Source organism: Myotis myotis, unplaced genomic scaffold (assembly GCF_014108235.1).
Source record: "Myotis myotis isolate mMyoMyo1 unplaced genomic scaffold, mMyoMyo1.p scaffold_m19_p_6, whole genome shotgun sequence".
Classification (NCBI taxonomy): Eukaryota; Metazoa; Chordata; class Mammalia; order Chiroptera; family Vespertilionidae; genus Myotis; species Myotis myotis.
This window is the reverse complement of record NW_023416368.1, coordinates 24,135,050-24,151,493: the sequence shown is the minus strand read 5'-3', so window position 1 is coordinate 24,151,493 and position 16,444 is coordinate 24,135,050. Positions and strand designations below refer to the sequence as shown.

General features: G+C 45.0%; 1 protein-coding gene across 8 annotated transcripts in view; it reads right to left on the bottom strand.

Annotated features, from left to right (window-relative positions):
• Nucleotides 1-4,280: 4,280 nt before the first annotated feature.
• PPP2R2B (protein phosphatase 2 regulatory subunit Bbeta) overlaps nucleotides 4,281-16,444 on the bottom strand; it is a 376,594-nt gene continuing 364,430 nt past the window's right edge. For all 8 annotated transcript variants that reach the window (XM_036313813.1, XM_036313821.1, XM_036313814.1 and 5 more), the window contains 3 exons: nucleotides 12,740-12,909; nucleotides 6,857-6,948; nucleotides 4,281-5,002 (listed from right to left, as the gene is read on the bottom strand). In XM_036313813.1, coding sequence (XP_036169706.1) covers nucleotides 4,723-5,002; nucleotides 6,857-6,948; nucleotides 12,740-12,909 — 542 coding nt within the window. In that variant the 3' untranslated portion in view covers nucleotides 4,281-4,722. The remainder of the gene's footprint in view (nucleotides 5,003-6,856; nucleotides 6,949-12,739; nucleotides 12,910-16,444) is intronic.

The following is a 16,444-nucleotide window of genomic DNA, read 5'->3' as shown; positions in this document are numbered from 1 at the left end:
CTGTGTGCAGCCTGACCCGCTCCCCTTTTTCCCACTGAGCAATGGGTGGTGTTTAACATGCACTTGTTTGCTGTTCCCTTTGATAAATTCCGGCTGACTATTCAGAAGCCACCTGCACTTAGAGTTGGAAGCCATTGGCTTGAATGAAATATGACCTTCAGTTATGCCAGTCAGAGAAGCTGAAATAGGAAAGCTAAACTGTGTGTGTGTGTGGGTGTGTGTGAAGTTTCATTTTATTAGAAGGACATGGGCACGTAGAACACAGCCCAGCATCCACCCCTCACACATTCCCCGCCAACCTGGGTGTGTGTGTGGGACCATCCACCCCCCTCTCAGCCGCCCAGAGAGCCTCCCCTTCTATATCGTGGACACCCAGACAAAGCGGAAATGCCAGTCTTCTCGCACCCCTGTCGTGCTGTGTCAGGCCTGGGATCAGCTTCGAGCGATTTCTTGGGGGAACTGGCTTGCTTTCCCCTAAGACTATCCAGGGAAAGGTTCGCCTCACCTCTTGCCTCCAAGTGGGAGGGTTGGAAATAATAGCTCTTGTCACTCCCCTTAGCCTTGTTATGGGGAATATTTAGTGCTGGAGCGGGATGTGGGGGCAACATCTTGGATGTGATCATGTTGCTCCCTGCATCAGTGAACATGGTATTGATTGTGAGCTGTCAGCCTTTCTGCACGCTTTGCAGGGTCCCAGAAGACTGACTGCTGCTGGGGGTGGTGGCGATGCACCAGGCAGGGACACGTGCTCTATTAACTGCGGCTGCAACCTGAGCTCCGCCGCTGGTTCTTAACACATCTCGGCTCACTGGCGCTCCATTTTTTTCTTTTTAATTCCTCGACTCCTGTGGGCAATGCTGTGAGGCCGTATGCCAGGTTCCTCATAACTCAAACTCCCTGATCATCTTGTAAGCTTCCTGAGGGCAGAGGCTGTGCCTGTCTTCCTCACTCCCTCCCTTATCTGTTCATTCCTTCAACAAATATTGATTGAGCACCTACTGTGTGCCAGACACTTCTCTCTGCTCTGGGGATATGAGAGTGGACGAAATGCTTCAGGCCTCGGGGAACGTAGGGTGGTCAGGAAAGGCTTCTCTGAGGAGGTGACACTGAGCTGAGTGTGCCCAGACCATATGCATTTGCTAAGCTATGGGAACCATAATTTCTCAATCAAGCGGCTCATAGCCTGGCTATTGGAGAGCCCTGGTGTGCGAGCCTCACTGAGGCCGTGCATTATTATGTCTCATGTCATGTGTTATTGTCCTTTTACGTCCCCTTCTCTTGGTCTGCAGTCCTGATTTTTTTTTTTTTAATTCTCACCAGGGGACATGCTTTCATTGATTTTGAGAGAGAAAAGGAGAGGGAGAGAGAGAGAGAGAGAGAGAGAGAGAGAGAGAGAGAGAGAGAGAGACATTGATGTGAGAGAAAAACATCGATTGGTTGCCTCCTATACACACCCCATCTGGGGATCGAACCTGCAGTCTGGGTATGTGCCCTGCCCGGGAATGGAACCCCCATCCTTTCGGTGTGTGGGATGATGCTCCAACCAACAGCCACACCAGCTAGGGCTGCGTTCCTGTTTTCCCCAGTAAACACAGTAGGTGCTTTCCCCCCTTTTTCATGTACAATCTCGGCACCTGGACCGCTCTTTCCCGTTCTCTTCGCCTGGATCGCGTACTCCTCACTGACCTGTCCGGTTTACCCTAGCAATCGCTCCTCTGGATGAGGGGTGCTTCCCGCTCTCCGGCGCCCGCCGCAGCCGTCACAGCACTCACGCCGGTTTACAGAGCTGGGGGAGCGGCAGCAAGAACACACACCGAGTGTTTATTGTTGCCCACCACCATTCTGAGAGCTCTGCTATATCAAATCACTCAATCTTCACAGCAGTTTTATGATATAGGTGCCATTTATAGCCTTATTTTTATCAGTAAGCAAATTGAGACCCAGAGAGGTGAAGTGATTTGCCCAGAGTTCAGCGTGTGAGTGGAGGAGCTCAGCGTGCCACCCAGCAGGTGCCCCGGACTCCGCACTGTAACCTTCTCCTGCTGACATCACCTGCATCCCCCGTGGCAGTGTACGCCCTGCTTCCCGGACCACCCGGCACAGGGCTTGCAGGTAGTACAGACTGACCATGAAATGTCTGAGTGAATGAATGACCGCATTCATGAATATCACCCAACCGAGCGATGGTTTGGAGTGCCAAAATACTACTTTTCCTCTGCTAATGAGGCAGCCCCATCCCCTCCCTTCTACTCCAGCTTCCCTTGGGTTCTCTTCAACTCACAAGTTACTGCTCTGGGTGGGAGGGAGTGTATTGTTAGCTGCCCAGAGCAAGAATGCACATGACAGTGGCCGCCCCCACTTCCCTGTGATATCGGTATCGGCACAAGGATGAGCTCTAGAGAAATGCTCCTTCCACTCTCGCTCAAACCTAATATGGCAGACCACATGGGGAGTCCTGAGCTGGGTCAGCAGGCAGGGCTTTAGGGCAGCTGTCTGTCTGAGACCAAGGTTAGCTTTTCAGGGGATGAGGGGTAGGGAGTGGACTGGGGATCTGTCACTAAACCCCCGGTTCTGGCCTGGCAGCGATCGTTAACTTGACAGCGTCCAAGGCCAGAATAGGCAGAGAAGGCAGGTCACCTTGTCCGGCCACCAGCAGTTTAGCTAATGGGGCGTGAAAGATCTAAATTGGGGGATGGTTAAAAGGTAATAAAAAGGTCCAGGTCAGGGGTTAGAGGCCTCTGGGAGCTACTTGACTTCACTCTCTGCTTTGGTGACCAGATTTGTATTCCTGCGCAGCTGTCAGGCAATATTCGGTCGCAGAGAGACGGCGTGTTTGTGAGTGTCCTCGCCAGTGGAAAGAGACAGGACAGGGCAGCTCTGTGTTACCCATCACTGTGGTGGGAGCAGCACGGACCTGGGAGAGGACAGCTCCAGATCGGACTGTGGCTGTGTCACTGCGACGGTGCCATCGAACCCCTTTTAGTCTGTTTTTCAGCTGTAAAAACGGAATAATGTATTTACCCATTAGGGGGTTGTAATGGTTTTAAAAAGTGCCTTGCTCAGTGGCTGTCACATAACAAGTATATATGGTGTCCTTTTACTCTATTTTATAGTTAAATACTGTACCTGGGTCTAAGGGCTTCATAACTGTTTGTTATTGGATGCACGAAAGAAAGAGGGGCCAGGCCAGTTCTGGCAAATTGAAGTGTTTCTAATCTAATTAGAAACATTCATTTCACGCTGCCGTGCGTGCAGCATCCACGCTTGCTTCAGACCTCACCTGTGATGTTCTCTCTACTAGAAACGCCATAATATGCTTGGCCTGGTGGGCGACCTGCTTTACAATTCTGCTTATGTGTTGCTTATTCTGAGAAACCTTTTGCTTTTCAGTCCTTTGAATTCACTGTGTCTCCTTCCCAGAGGTGTGCCACATTGAACCTTCTGGAAGTTTTAGTTTGAATCTTCAACTTGGGGGAAGGACGAACCAGCCTCCACAGGTTTAAGCCAACGTCACTCTAATGTCAAAGCATCTCCATTCCCCCGGATTCCATTTTTTGCAGATGGTGAGCTTGGGGAGGGCTAGAAGTGCTCAATTAGACTGTACAAATCAGCATTTTTATTGGCTGTATCGGTTCTAGCGACAGTGGAGATCGATGGGTTGTTCCTTTTGGTTACCAAACCCAGGAAGACGGGTGGGGGCCTGCTCAGGAGACATGCCCGCCCGAAAAGGACAGGCCAGCCTTGCTCAGGGAGCCAGGGCTGGTCCCCGCAGCCTCCAGCTTCATGCAGAACGCCAGCTAAGAAACAACCAGGGTCCGGCCTTTAGAAGTCAATGGAGTAAGTAAGCTGGAAAAGGGTGAAGAGAAAAAGCCAGGGAACGTGTAAGTAGAGGATTATATGGAGCCATTTAAAATGACAAAAAGCAAAAGGAACAGAGCGGCTGATGGAATCTGGCCCCCGTGGCCTTGCCAAGCCAGCCCTGAGAAGCGCCGTGTAGAAGCACTCCCTTTATGTCCCCTGAAGCACTCGCGGTGCTTCCCAGCCAGATTCTCAGGCTCTTTCTATGGCGCTTACAAATGAAAGACTATAGCGGCGCTGATGTGGTCCTCCCCTTCTCATTCAGCATCCCCTTCACAGCCTCATGAGATAAATCTCTGGCTCAAATGAAATTGTTAAAAAAGAAAATGGCAAAAAAAAAAAAAAAGTGCTGTTGGGGCAGGAGATGCTGACTAGTTCTTTTTCTTTCTTTCTCACAAAACAAGGAGCATTTCTCTAAAGAGTAGAGTAAACGGTGTTTATTTTTTTGTTGAATTTTTCAATCAAAGGGAATTGTTTAATTAAAAAAAAAACGTATCCCCTTTCACTTTAAATACTACAGACAACCTCATTTTATCTCAGCAGACACCTAGCAACAAAACACGGGACCCACCAGAGAAAACTGGGCAAAGAAAAGCATCAGAAATTCAGGTCAACTATGGAAGAATTACTGTTAGCTGGCAGCTCTCAATTCTAAACAGAAGTGTCCGGGACCTATTGGGTTGGACAAAAGTGTCTTAGAACTGGGGATATGGGAAAGTTGGACTCCTTTGAATTCTATCCCAGTTGTTTTCCGTGTATGGAAATGAAAGTCAATGCATCAAATGAAGACCCAAAGAAACATTTAAAAACGTGTTTGACTAGTATTCAGTATGTGAGATTATTAAGCAATAATAACTTGTCCTCCTAGTTAACCTTGTCCTGGAATATATATAGGTTATTTGTAGCCGCCACTGCTATAATATTTTCTGAAGGATGCCAAGCTGTATGCAAGATCTTTTTGCTAAAGTCCAGGCTGTCGACGCTGATCTCGTCTTTTCTCCGCTTGCCCCCCACGCACACTTTTCGAGGTTTCAGGATAGCCCGGGGTTTGCTGTTTTCCCTCGAGGCCTCCAGGGTGACATCACGCTTGGTGTTTCGGTCAAACATCCTGAAGAAGTTGTTGTAGGAGCCGGTCATGATGACGCTGAAAGGCAGAGAGGAAATGGTGCAACTGAGTGCTGTGGGGAAAGGGCCGTCGCACGTCCCTACGGTGCCTTTCTAAAGCACGCCCCGCCACCCTGTGGCCTGCTGATGGCACCGTACATTTTATTAAAAACAAACACCCAAACAGGCTCTGATGTCCTTCGCAGTCGCCAAGAGCAACCAGCCTTGGACCTGGAAATAAGGATCGTGATAAGCTTCCTTGTTAATTACTGCTGTTTCCTAGATTCCTTTCTGTTCTGGGGCTCAGTCAGTGAGCCACAGGGTTGTGGGGCTCAGGATTGTGAGGCTGGAGAAGGTGAGGAGAGCAGGAGCACTTTGAAACCATGAAGCATTGTGCATATTTAAAGCTGATCTCGAAGGCCCTCCCCAGCTGTGGGCGTTAGGATGGGCCGGTGAGCTGCTTGTGTGGCTAGACGGATCAAACAAGGTGGACAGTGGCACCAAACGGGGCCCAGTAAGTGGCGGAGTCCCATTTTCTAACATTTTTATGTTGTTTATGTTAAGTAACATTCTGTTATTTAATCCATGGTCAGGATTAAATAACATAATGTGTGTGAAGGTGCCTGGTATACAGTAGGTGCTTAATAAGTGTAGTTTTTGAATCTAGGCTAAGATAGAGGGGAAATGAGAGCAATGACAACAAATACACAATAATATGTACAATTAATAAGTACATTACATATAAATAAGTGATAAAATAACAGGGCTGGCTAGCTTCTTTCCCCTGTAGGAGCTTTTGTTCATATATCACAATTGGTTTGTCGTCCCCCCCCCCCCCCCCCCCCCCCCCGCGTCCTATGCCAGCTAGATGGTCTGACTTGGGTCCTCTGCCATAAGGTGATTTCTTCCAGGCTACGTGGAGGGCGCTCTGGTTCATTGGCTAAGAAGGCTGAACAAGGGACAGGGACAGCTCCCGCTCACTAAAGGTGTGACTCTCCGAGTGCTTTGCCACCATCGATTTCTGTGCTTCTAGGCCAGTGATGGCGAACCTATGACACGCATACTCATTTTTTGGTTGGTTTTTCTTTGTTAAATGGCATTTAAATATATAAAATAAATATCAAAAATATAAGTCTTTGTTTTACTATGGTTGCAAAGATCAAAAAATTTCTATACGTGACACGGCACCAGAGTTAAGTTAGGGTTTTTCAAAATGCTGACATGCTGAGCTCAAAAGGTTCGCCATCACTGTTCTAGGCAATACTGTAGTGCTGGTGCCGCCTTCACCAGGGACAGACCCTGGAAGCCTGAGCCAAGTTCTCCTGGAACTCAGAGATTCATCTGTATTTGTCAAACTAAAAATGAACTATGGGGAGGTAATATGAAGCATTGTTGAAATCAAAGGCCTTAAAACAGTAATAAATCACGTAGGGGAATGTGATAAATGGGGCCGGCTAGCATTCAGCTAATGAGCCGCCGGGGCCTTTGGCCAAGTCTACACTAGCAGCTTCAAGAAATAATTTTCGATCTAGAAAGTTTGCAGTCATGTGAACCATTCGTGCTAGGATTTGAGGGAGGATCATTAGTGCTCTCCATTTTCGGCATGCTGGCCTGGCCCTGGGTGTGTGTGTGGGGGGCGGGTCTTGTGTGTAAAAGATCAGATTTTCTCGTTGATGTCAAAGGGTCACCTGCGCTGGTCCTGAAAGAGGAGTCAAGGGTCTCACTACGTCCTTCCCTTCTTCCCAGGCCTGCCCCAGGGGCATCCGGTGACCCACAAGGCATCCTTGCAAGGCCTTGGGACCTGACATTGACATCCATGGAAGAGAAACCACCCAGGCCTCCGCCAGGAGAGGACCGGCCTTTGGGAGGCTCCTGGCCACTGAGCCTTTCTTACCTGTCTGACCCATTCCACACGCACTCGAATTTATCAAAAATGCAGTCGTTTTCGTAGAGGGAGCACAATTTGCTGCGGAGGTAGTCATGAACCTGAGGAAGAAATACATCAACAGAGTCAATTATTTTAAAAAAGGATGATGTCTGTGAATACCTCCTCTGTTGACGTGAGCTGTTAATTCTTTCGGTGTAGATGTGCCTTGATCCAGGTGGTCCTGGCCTGAAACCAGATGCGGCCCTTTCCAGCTGTGGGGCATTAGGATGGGCTGCTTATGAGGCTAGATGGATCAAACAAGCTTGGTAGGTGGGCAGTGGCACCCAACAGGGCCCAGTAGTAAGGAGTGGTGATGATAATAATAGGCGTACATAGTATGTTACTTGTTATTAGCCAGGTGCTTTATCCATAAAATCTCATCTCAGGATGTAGGGACCATCATTCACTTCATTTCAATGAAGCATGAAGTGCAGGGTATGACATCATGTGTCCAAGATCACACAGGAAAGAACATGACAGGATGGGAACTGAACCCCTGTATTTGGGTTCCAGGGCACCCACTCTCTACTCTAGCAATCTGCCTCCCCCACTCGCTCTGCCTCATTAGCCTCACCGTACTATAGTACACGGGGTCTCAGTTCCACACAGAAGCTGCGATAATGACCTGAGATGAGGCCAACGGGGAGACAGACCTGGGTGAAGGTAGAAGGATGGTAGGAAAAGCATGTGTCACTGTGTTCAGATTTAGAGTGATGGTTCATTCTCCCTTGTCTTGCAGCCTGGGCCCCTCGCCTCTCCTGAGTCCAGAGTCTAGTGGGATGCTGACCTCAGGCGCAGCTGCGTGCTGAGTACTGGGCAAAGGACTGAGGTAAGATTCATCCCATGTGGCCTTACACGTTTTGGGTATTTACAAGCTCGCTGAGTCATGGGACAGTGTATTGCTAACTGCAAATCAATTTCCCCCACCGTGGCTCTGTTGTTCCCCCAAGGTTCCGGGCCTTGCCAGGGTGTCTGCTTCAGGGCTGTGGGTGGAGAAGGGGGATGCAAGAATGAGACTTGTGTTCTGTACTTGGTATCTCTGCTGCAAATTAACTCATTCTCTCCCTTTGAAGTGGCTCAGAAGGCCATTTCTGTTTGTAGGGATGAAAATCTTGAGTGATTGTTAAGAATTTTTAAGCATAAAACCAGAAAAGCATCTAAGGGCAAAAGAGGGCTGATTCTGGGTATTGACCAGGGGCTGGCAAACTTTTTACAATATAAAGGGCCATATGGCCTTTGCTGCAACCACTAAGCTCTGCCCCTGTAATGCAAAAGTAGCCACAGGCAATACATAAACAAATGAGCAGGGAAGTGTTCCAGTAAAACTTTATTTATAACAACAGGTGGCAGACAGGATTGGTTTCTGGGCCATACTTCTGTTTACTCCGTGTCTTGACTGTTCTCCCCATTCCCTCAAAGCACAGACTACTTTCTATGAAGAAGGTGATGGTGGAGTTAAAGGACTCAGCATGGGTCTCGTTTCTAGAAAGTGTTGATTCTGGCTGTCATCACTGACTTGCTTCTGGGCTGTGTGTAATGTGTGGGGGAGGGAGAGGAGTTGGGCTGGGAGTGAATCCAGGGGGCAATGGGAGCCAAATCTCTGATCCTGACGCTCCAGCTCTCCTGCTGTTGGAGGGGAAAGATGAGCAAAACAGATCCTTAGCCTTCTCTCCTCCTTCCTCTTATCTGGTATGGAGCACTTTTAAGGCAAAGCACAGATGTGAGTATTCTGAGAAGGGGAAATAAGTTTTGCAAACCCTTGGTTAAGCAGGTTTGTATAATGCAGCACTTCTCAGAGTCCCACAGTGGTTAAAGAAATCGTAAAGTTATAAAGAAGGGGATAGAATATTCTTTTGCTTCACTATGATCATCCAACTTCCTTCCTTTGGTAGGAGAAGTATCAACTATTATCTTTAAAATAATTAGGATTTTGATAGGGAGGGAGGGGATAGAGCAGTAAGGTTTAGAAATAGGGTGGAGGTATGCCTTTTCAGGCCTGACCCAGGCTGTCCTCTCCTTGATGAACCTTTCCTGATCCTTCACCTTTGCTTATAGAAACAGCACAGGTGAGTATTAAGTGTCAGAATGTGTGAGCTTTGGAAGGAAGGGGCCCACTAGTGGGAACCACACCACCAGTAACTCAATAAATAATTTTTAAATTTATTTTTCTGTTACAGTTGACATGCAATATTATATTAGTTTCAGGCACAACACCATGCTTAGACATTTCTATAACTTATTAAGTGATCGCCACAGTAAGTCTGGTACCCACTTGGCACCATATACAGTTATTACAATATCCTTGACTATTTCCTTTACATCCCTGTGACTATCCACAAGAAATTCCTGAAGGATAAAAGTCAGGAAGGACTCGGGGGGAAACCTTGTCTGAACTAGTATTTTCTCCTCCCAGCATCGATATTCTGGGAAGCTCCTGCCTGCCTCCAACTGAAGGCATCTGAAGGAAAAGAAGAGCTACTGTGAAGGTATGTTGCATTTATGTTCTGTTGTTAAAAATCTTAGACAAACAAGATGCATCTTTCTCCATCAGAGGCAAGAATAAGGTAAGATATATACACGAGAAACAGAAAACAGAGCAAGAGAGAACTTAAAATTCATCTTATTCGCCAAAGCCGGTTTGGCTCAGCGGATAGAGCGCCGGCCTGCGGACTGAAAGGTCCCAGGTTCGATTCCGGCCAAGGGCATGTACCTGGGTTGCGGGCACTTCCCCAGTGGGGGATGTGCAGGAGGCAGCTGATCGATGTTTCTAGCTCTCTATCTCTCTCCCTTCCTCTCTGTAAAAAACCAATAAAATATATTTAAAAAAAAATTCATCTTATTCGATGCTCCATGTTCCAAATATTTTGCTTCTGTGCTCATATTAGATTGTGTTTGACCTTTTTGACACTGAGTCTTTCAACCCAGGGGTTCTCAATTATGTACTTGTAGAAGTCTGATGTTGGTAGTAAATGGTCTGCTCATGAGGCCTACCAAGAGCAGACTCTATTGGTTTGTTCTTATATTTCAGGGGTTGACACATTTTTCCAGTAAAGGGTCAGATAGTAAATATTTTAGGTTTTGTGGGCCACATGGCCTCTGTCACAACCACTCAACTTTGCCATTGTAGCATGAAAGCAGCCATAGACAATATGCAAAATAATTGGGTGTGGCTGTGTTTCAATAAAACTTTATTCACATAAACAGAGGCAGGGCTGGATTTGGCTCACAAGTTGCCATTCCTTCTTCTATAGGAAACCCTGAAAATAGCTATTCATTTTTAAGTCTACAGCTCAGGGCAAGCCTTAGTAATTGATTATGGGATTCTTTCCCATTGGAGCAGGCCTCACAGTCTATTTTCAACAGTGTTCTAGACCAGCCGTGGGCAAACTATGGCCCGCGGGCCGGATCCGGCCCGTTTGAAATGAATAAAACTAAAAAAAAAAAAAAAAAAAGACCGTACCCTTTTATGTAATGATGTTTACTTTGAATTTATATTAGTTCACACAAACACTCCATCCATGCTTTTGTTCTGGCCCTCCGGTCCAGTTTAAGAACCCATTGTGGCCCTCGAGTCAAAAAGTTTGCCCACCCCTGTTCTAGACACTCAATCAGCATTTATTTACCATCTTTGATATAGTATATAAATGTAGTGGTATTTCATTTCTATACGTGTGCTAAAATATCTATTTCTTAGCTAAACGTGGTTTGAAAACCATGATCTGAAAATGCTGATTACTCCATGTTAGTGGTCAGCAAACTCATTAGTCAGCAGAGCAAAATATCAACAGTACAACGATTGAAATTTCTTTTGAGAGCCAAATTTTTTAAACTTAAACTTTATAGGTAGGTACATTGTTAAGGCTTAGGAAGAGCCACACTCAAGGGGCCAAAGAGCCGCATGTGGCTCACGAGCCGCAGTTTGCTGACCACGGCCCTAGTCAATTCACTCTCTTCATGAGAATTTTACCCTTTTTCTTCACCCTCACTCAGCTGATGACCTTATTTTACTGAGAAAATCGACATAAGAAACTGTCTATAGTCCCATCACATAATTTACAAGCCTGCTGCACTCTTCTTTTTTTGATAGATGAATTGACCATCTTCTCCTCTAAGGCCAATTCTGCAATGGACCCTCTTCCCTCAAGGACTTTGTTCCTTTAGCTGTCTCCCTCTCCATGGCATAAAACTTCTTTAAGCCTGTATCCCATGTTTCTGTTCCCCTTCAGAATAAAATTTCTTGAGTTACTTGTATTCACTATGTTCACGTCCTCTATTCAGAGTCTGTCCTGAACCCACTCCAATCAGACATTCATTCATCACCCACCTACACCTCTTTCATGGAGGTTCCCGAGAATCTCTACATCACTAAGTCCAAGGGTCACGTCTCAGTCCTTACTTGATTCAGCAACAGCAGCTGATGACTCCCTCCTCGGGACAGTTTCTGCTCTTGGCTTCTAGGATATTCCTGTGTTTTTCCCCTACCTGCCTGGCCACTTCTTCCCAAGATCTCTTGCCAAATCCACTTTCTCTACCCAACCTCTTCTTTTCTCAGGCTTTGAAAACCTCAATATATTCATGAGTGTCCAATGTTGTTCTCTAGGCAAGAGGTATCCAGACTCATACTGAGCTGCCTACTTGGTATTTCTGGATGTTGAGCCAATTAAAAATGTCAAAAGCCAAACTCGTGACTTCCCATCCTACTGGTTTTACCTTGGATATATACCAAGACTCTGACCACCTCCATTGCTAATACTGTCATCTAAGCTACTTACACCCCTTGACAGAATATTGCAATAACCTCATACCTATTCTCTCTGTCTCCTCCCCAGCACAACCAGAATATTTATTTTAAAATGTTAGTCCCACAACTTTGGGCACAGACCAAACCCCTCTGTATTGTACACTATGAAAGGGTGAATATTATGGCATGCACATTATATCTCAAGAAGAAATATGTAAACCAAATTTCTCTGTCTAGAATTTCCCCACTTCTTTTTATCTAACCCAAGAATCTTTAAAATAAGACTAGTTTATTCCTGCCTCTTGACCTTTGCTTCCATTGTCCTCTTGCCTAGAATTAGCTTCTGCAAATCCTTTCTACCTCAAAGTCTAGTCTTCCTCTTTAAAACAACAACAGCCAACCATTCTAAACAATACTGTCCCTTTTTGTCAGTAAGTCTACAAACCTCTCCACACCCAATCAGTTAGCAAACCTCACAGACGCTCCATCCTCCCGCCTTCTCCACCTGCATGCCACCACTGCCTCCGCCCTAAATTCCTTCAATCCGTTTGGCAAGTTGAACTATAAAACACATGATAAAAACAAAATTCACAATGGCATTTTTAATGGCTCTCCATTGTACTCAGACTAAAGACAAAATACCCTAACCTACTTTACCAGAGCCTACATCTCCAAGCTCTTTCTGCCCCCGTGTTCCTCTTGATTCCAGGCCTTTCAACACCCTATTCTAAGAACATAATTTTTCTGGCTAGTTCATGGAGTCAAGACTCAGACGAAGGGTTGCTTCTTTAGGAAAGCCTCTCTCCCCAGGTGGCCCTCAGTATCATCACCGTACACTCAATTCCCTGCTCGTCATCTCACTTCTCTACCAGACTGTCAGGAGAGCAGGACCACATCTGGATCTACGGTATCCATCACACAGTAAGTGCTCAGTAGATAAGGATTCAGTTCTAGCCCCTCCATATGCAGCTCCTCTTAAATCCTGTGGTTCCCACAGGATATACCACTTTAATTTTTCTGTGTTGTGATAAGCCCTTGTGGGCAGAGGCTGACTTGGAAGCCTACAGTGGAAGTGTGCGATACACCCATGGGTGGAGGGTGGTCTGTACCTGGTAAGTCTCGATGGGGCGGTTTTCCATGTTGAGATCCCAGACTTTAACGGTCAGATAGTCCCTGGTCATGATGTACCTCCCACTGTGGCTGAACTTCACATCCGAAATCGAAGAGATAATTTCAGAGAAAAACGACCGGTTGCTTGGATCTTCCGGCTCCTCAAAAACTGCAGAACAAAAGCAAAAGAAGACAAATTTAGCCCATTCTTACCAACATGTTAGTCCGTTGATAACAGAGAACTGTCAGCTCTTTGGCAGCAGAAACAGCTGTCACTGGTTTCTGTATTTTCCTTCTGATGGGAGGACTGGCATGGGGCCTGGCCTGTCCCATCCATTTATCTGGCTTTGACCATTTCCGAGCTCCAGGTCTAGGCACCTATCTCTGTTTCCCCCTTGTTTCTGGTGCCACTGTACACACCAAAACCTGGAGTGATCTTAGGTGCTTAAATTAAAAAATTTTTACTACCTTATCAAGGTATAATTTGTATACCATAAAATTTACTCATTTAAAGATTACAGTTCAGTGGTTTTTTTCTGTATAATCATGAGACCATCACCCTAATCTAAATTTAGAACATTTTCCTTTACCCCCTCAAAAAAACTCCATGCCCATGAGCAGTTACTCCCCATTCCCCACCCCTATAGCCCTAGGCCACCACTAATCTATTTTCTGGTTCTATGAAATTACCTATAAATGGAACCATAGAATATGTGGTCCTTTGTGTCTGATTTCTTTTATTTAGCATCATGTTTTCAAGGTTCAGCCAGGCTATAGCATGTATCAGTACTTCATTCCTATTAACAGCTGAATAAATATTCCATTGTATGGACATACCACATTCTCTTTACCAGTTCACTCATTTATAGACATTTGGGTTGTTTTTACCTTTTGGCTATTATGTCCATACAGAAACTTGTACATGAATGTTCATATGTTTTTTATATTTCCTGGATTGTGGTGCTTAATAATGGGGCTTTGCTGTCATTTACTAGTGTGTGACCTTGGGCAAGTTACTAAACTGTGGCTACAATGTCCTTTGTATATAGGATGGGGCAAAAGTAGATTTACAGTTGTTCGTATGAAAAATACAATAAATAAATAAATAATATAAGAACAGCCTGCTTGGAGTGGCTCAGTACACTGAAAGGTTGTGGGTTTGGGTCAGGGCATGTATGAAAGGCAAGGGATCAATGTTTCTCTCTCTAAGCATGTCCTGGGGTGAGATTTAAAATAAAACACACCTACACAAAAAAACAAGAATAAACTGAGACCTACTTTTGCCCCACCCTGTACGTTTGCTCCGATACCCAGCCAGGCACTTACCATGTCTTTTTTTTTTTTTATATATATATTTTTTAAATATATTTTATTGATTTTTTACAGAGAGGAAGGGAGAAGGAGAGGGATAGAGAGTTAGAAACATCGATGAGAGAGAAACATCGATCAGCGCCTCCTGCACAGCTCCTACTGGGGATGTGCCCGCAACCCAGGCACATGCCCTTGGCCGGAATCGAACCCGGGACCTTTCAGTCCGCAGGCCGACGCTCTATCCACTGAGCCAAACCGGTTTCGGCCACTTACCATGTCTTTATTGCTTTAGCTAATTTCCACTTACAGGACTAAAAGACAGCTCTACAGTTTGATATTGAGCCTGTCATAAGCTGCATTACCTTGTCTTTTACCTTGACTTTGAACTTCTCTGGTTCAAATTGAATGTACAGAATATATCTTGTTATCCCATTTCTAAGCTCTGCTTGGTCATTCATTCCTCACTGATTCAAATGCCTCATCTTTTACATATTACTTTAGCCCCAAATGATCTTTCTCTGAAGCCCCATCATGCTTGGTCTGGCTCATTCATCTAGAATGTGCTCAGGGACTCTTGCCTTATTATTTAATAACCCACAGGTTTGTCTTACCACAACTAGGATGTGAACTTAAAGGCAGGATTTTGCTTTTTCTTGTCTTTGTACTGAGAGTTTTACTCACAAATGTTCAATAAATATTTGTTGTTTGAGTGGAACCAAGGCCAGCTAAATTAATGAATTCTTTGCCTTCTGAGTGCTTAGCATATATGATGTCAAGCTACACATCTTTGCCAATATTTAATTATTTTGGACCCCCAACAACAGTGACTGAGTATGGCCTACTTAGTAAGTGTTTGGTCCAGCCTAAAATTGTGATACGAACAACAGCCTGCAGGTTACTGAGTTAACTTGTCCTCCAAAACTTCTTCTTTCCTGCCTGCTCAATGCACTCACAGTACCATCAAATTCCAGATAGAAAACCTAAGATATCGAGCTCTCTTTCAAACCTCGCTACATCAACCCACCAGCCGAACCCAAAATACTTCTTCTCACAGAACCATGTAAGAGAACAGCAAAACAACTGATCAATCAGAATTAAACTTGAGATTAAAAGGAAAAAACCAAAAACCATTGAAACAGAAAAACGGAAGCTTATTATAGTCTCTGACCCACTGTTTGAGTCTCTGGCATTATATTTATATCAAACACTAACGAAGGCCCCTCCCTGGATTCTGACTGCTACCCTCATAGTTGAAACTACATTTTCACATTAGTTTCCATATAAGGCAATCTCATTAGGACTGGAGACTTAGAAACAACAATCACACCCCATACAAAACACATACACATCTTAACAGAGGGCAGTGGGAGCCTTGAGGCTTGGTCACCTGATGTAGTGAGGGACAGCTTGAGGCCGTAGGTGGGAAGGGCTTAGACTGCTCTGGAGTCCGTCAGTTTCTGCCTCTGTAACTTACCAGTGGTTGACTTTTTCTTTACTACCCCAAGCTTCAGTTTTCTCAGGGGCAGAAAGGGGTTGTATGTGGCCTGACACATATGCTTGGCACATGGTAGGTTTTCAATAACTGTCAGTTGATATTTTTATCACCATTAGCTTGTACTCTTCTGCATTGGCCAATCATATTTCATTCATTGGGAATCTTGAGAATTTGGGACTGTGAACTGTTTATAAGGAATCTGTTCTCCAAACACCTGGCATATTGGGGCCCAATGTAGCAACATTAGAAAGCCTCAAAGTGATATCCCCAGAATATGGAGGTGAAATAAAAGGACAGTTCTTTAATCAATCCATCACTAAATATGTATGTGGGACAGGACAGGATATAGATAACATAGCATCACAGCACTTTGCAGTTCATGACACATCTATGCCTATCTGAGGTTTAATATCAACTTCATGAATTCCATTCATTCAGTAACATTTAATAGTGCTAATAACTACTGTCTGTGGGAAGCTTAGTATATTCTAGGCCCTGTATTTCACATGCTTTATCTCATTTAATACTTATAACAATACTATGAAGTAGGATTGATGATTCCTTATTTTATAGATATGGAAAAGTAAGGCACAGAGAGGTTTTGTAACCAGCCCAAGGACACACAGCTAGATCTGCCTTTTGAATCAAGGTCTGACTTCAAAGTCTTTGTTCTTAATCATGATGGAAATCTTCCTGGTACCATCAATGAGACCTTATTTTAGGAGCTATAAGGTGGTTCCAGGTTAGAATCTACACAGAACAATGGAACTGTAAAGTGGAACAACTCCTAATGACTAGATCTACGCTTCCGCTTTTATACAAAGTCCATTTAAACAGACAAGGAGCATGGTTTCTACACCAAGAACTCATGGCGTAAGCCATATAACACCAGTGGCAA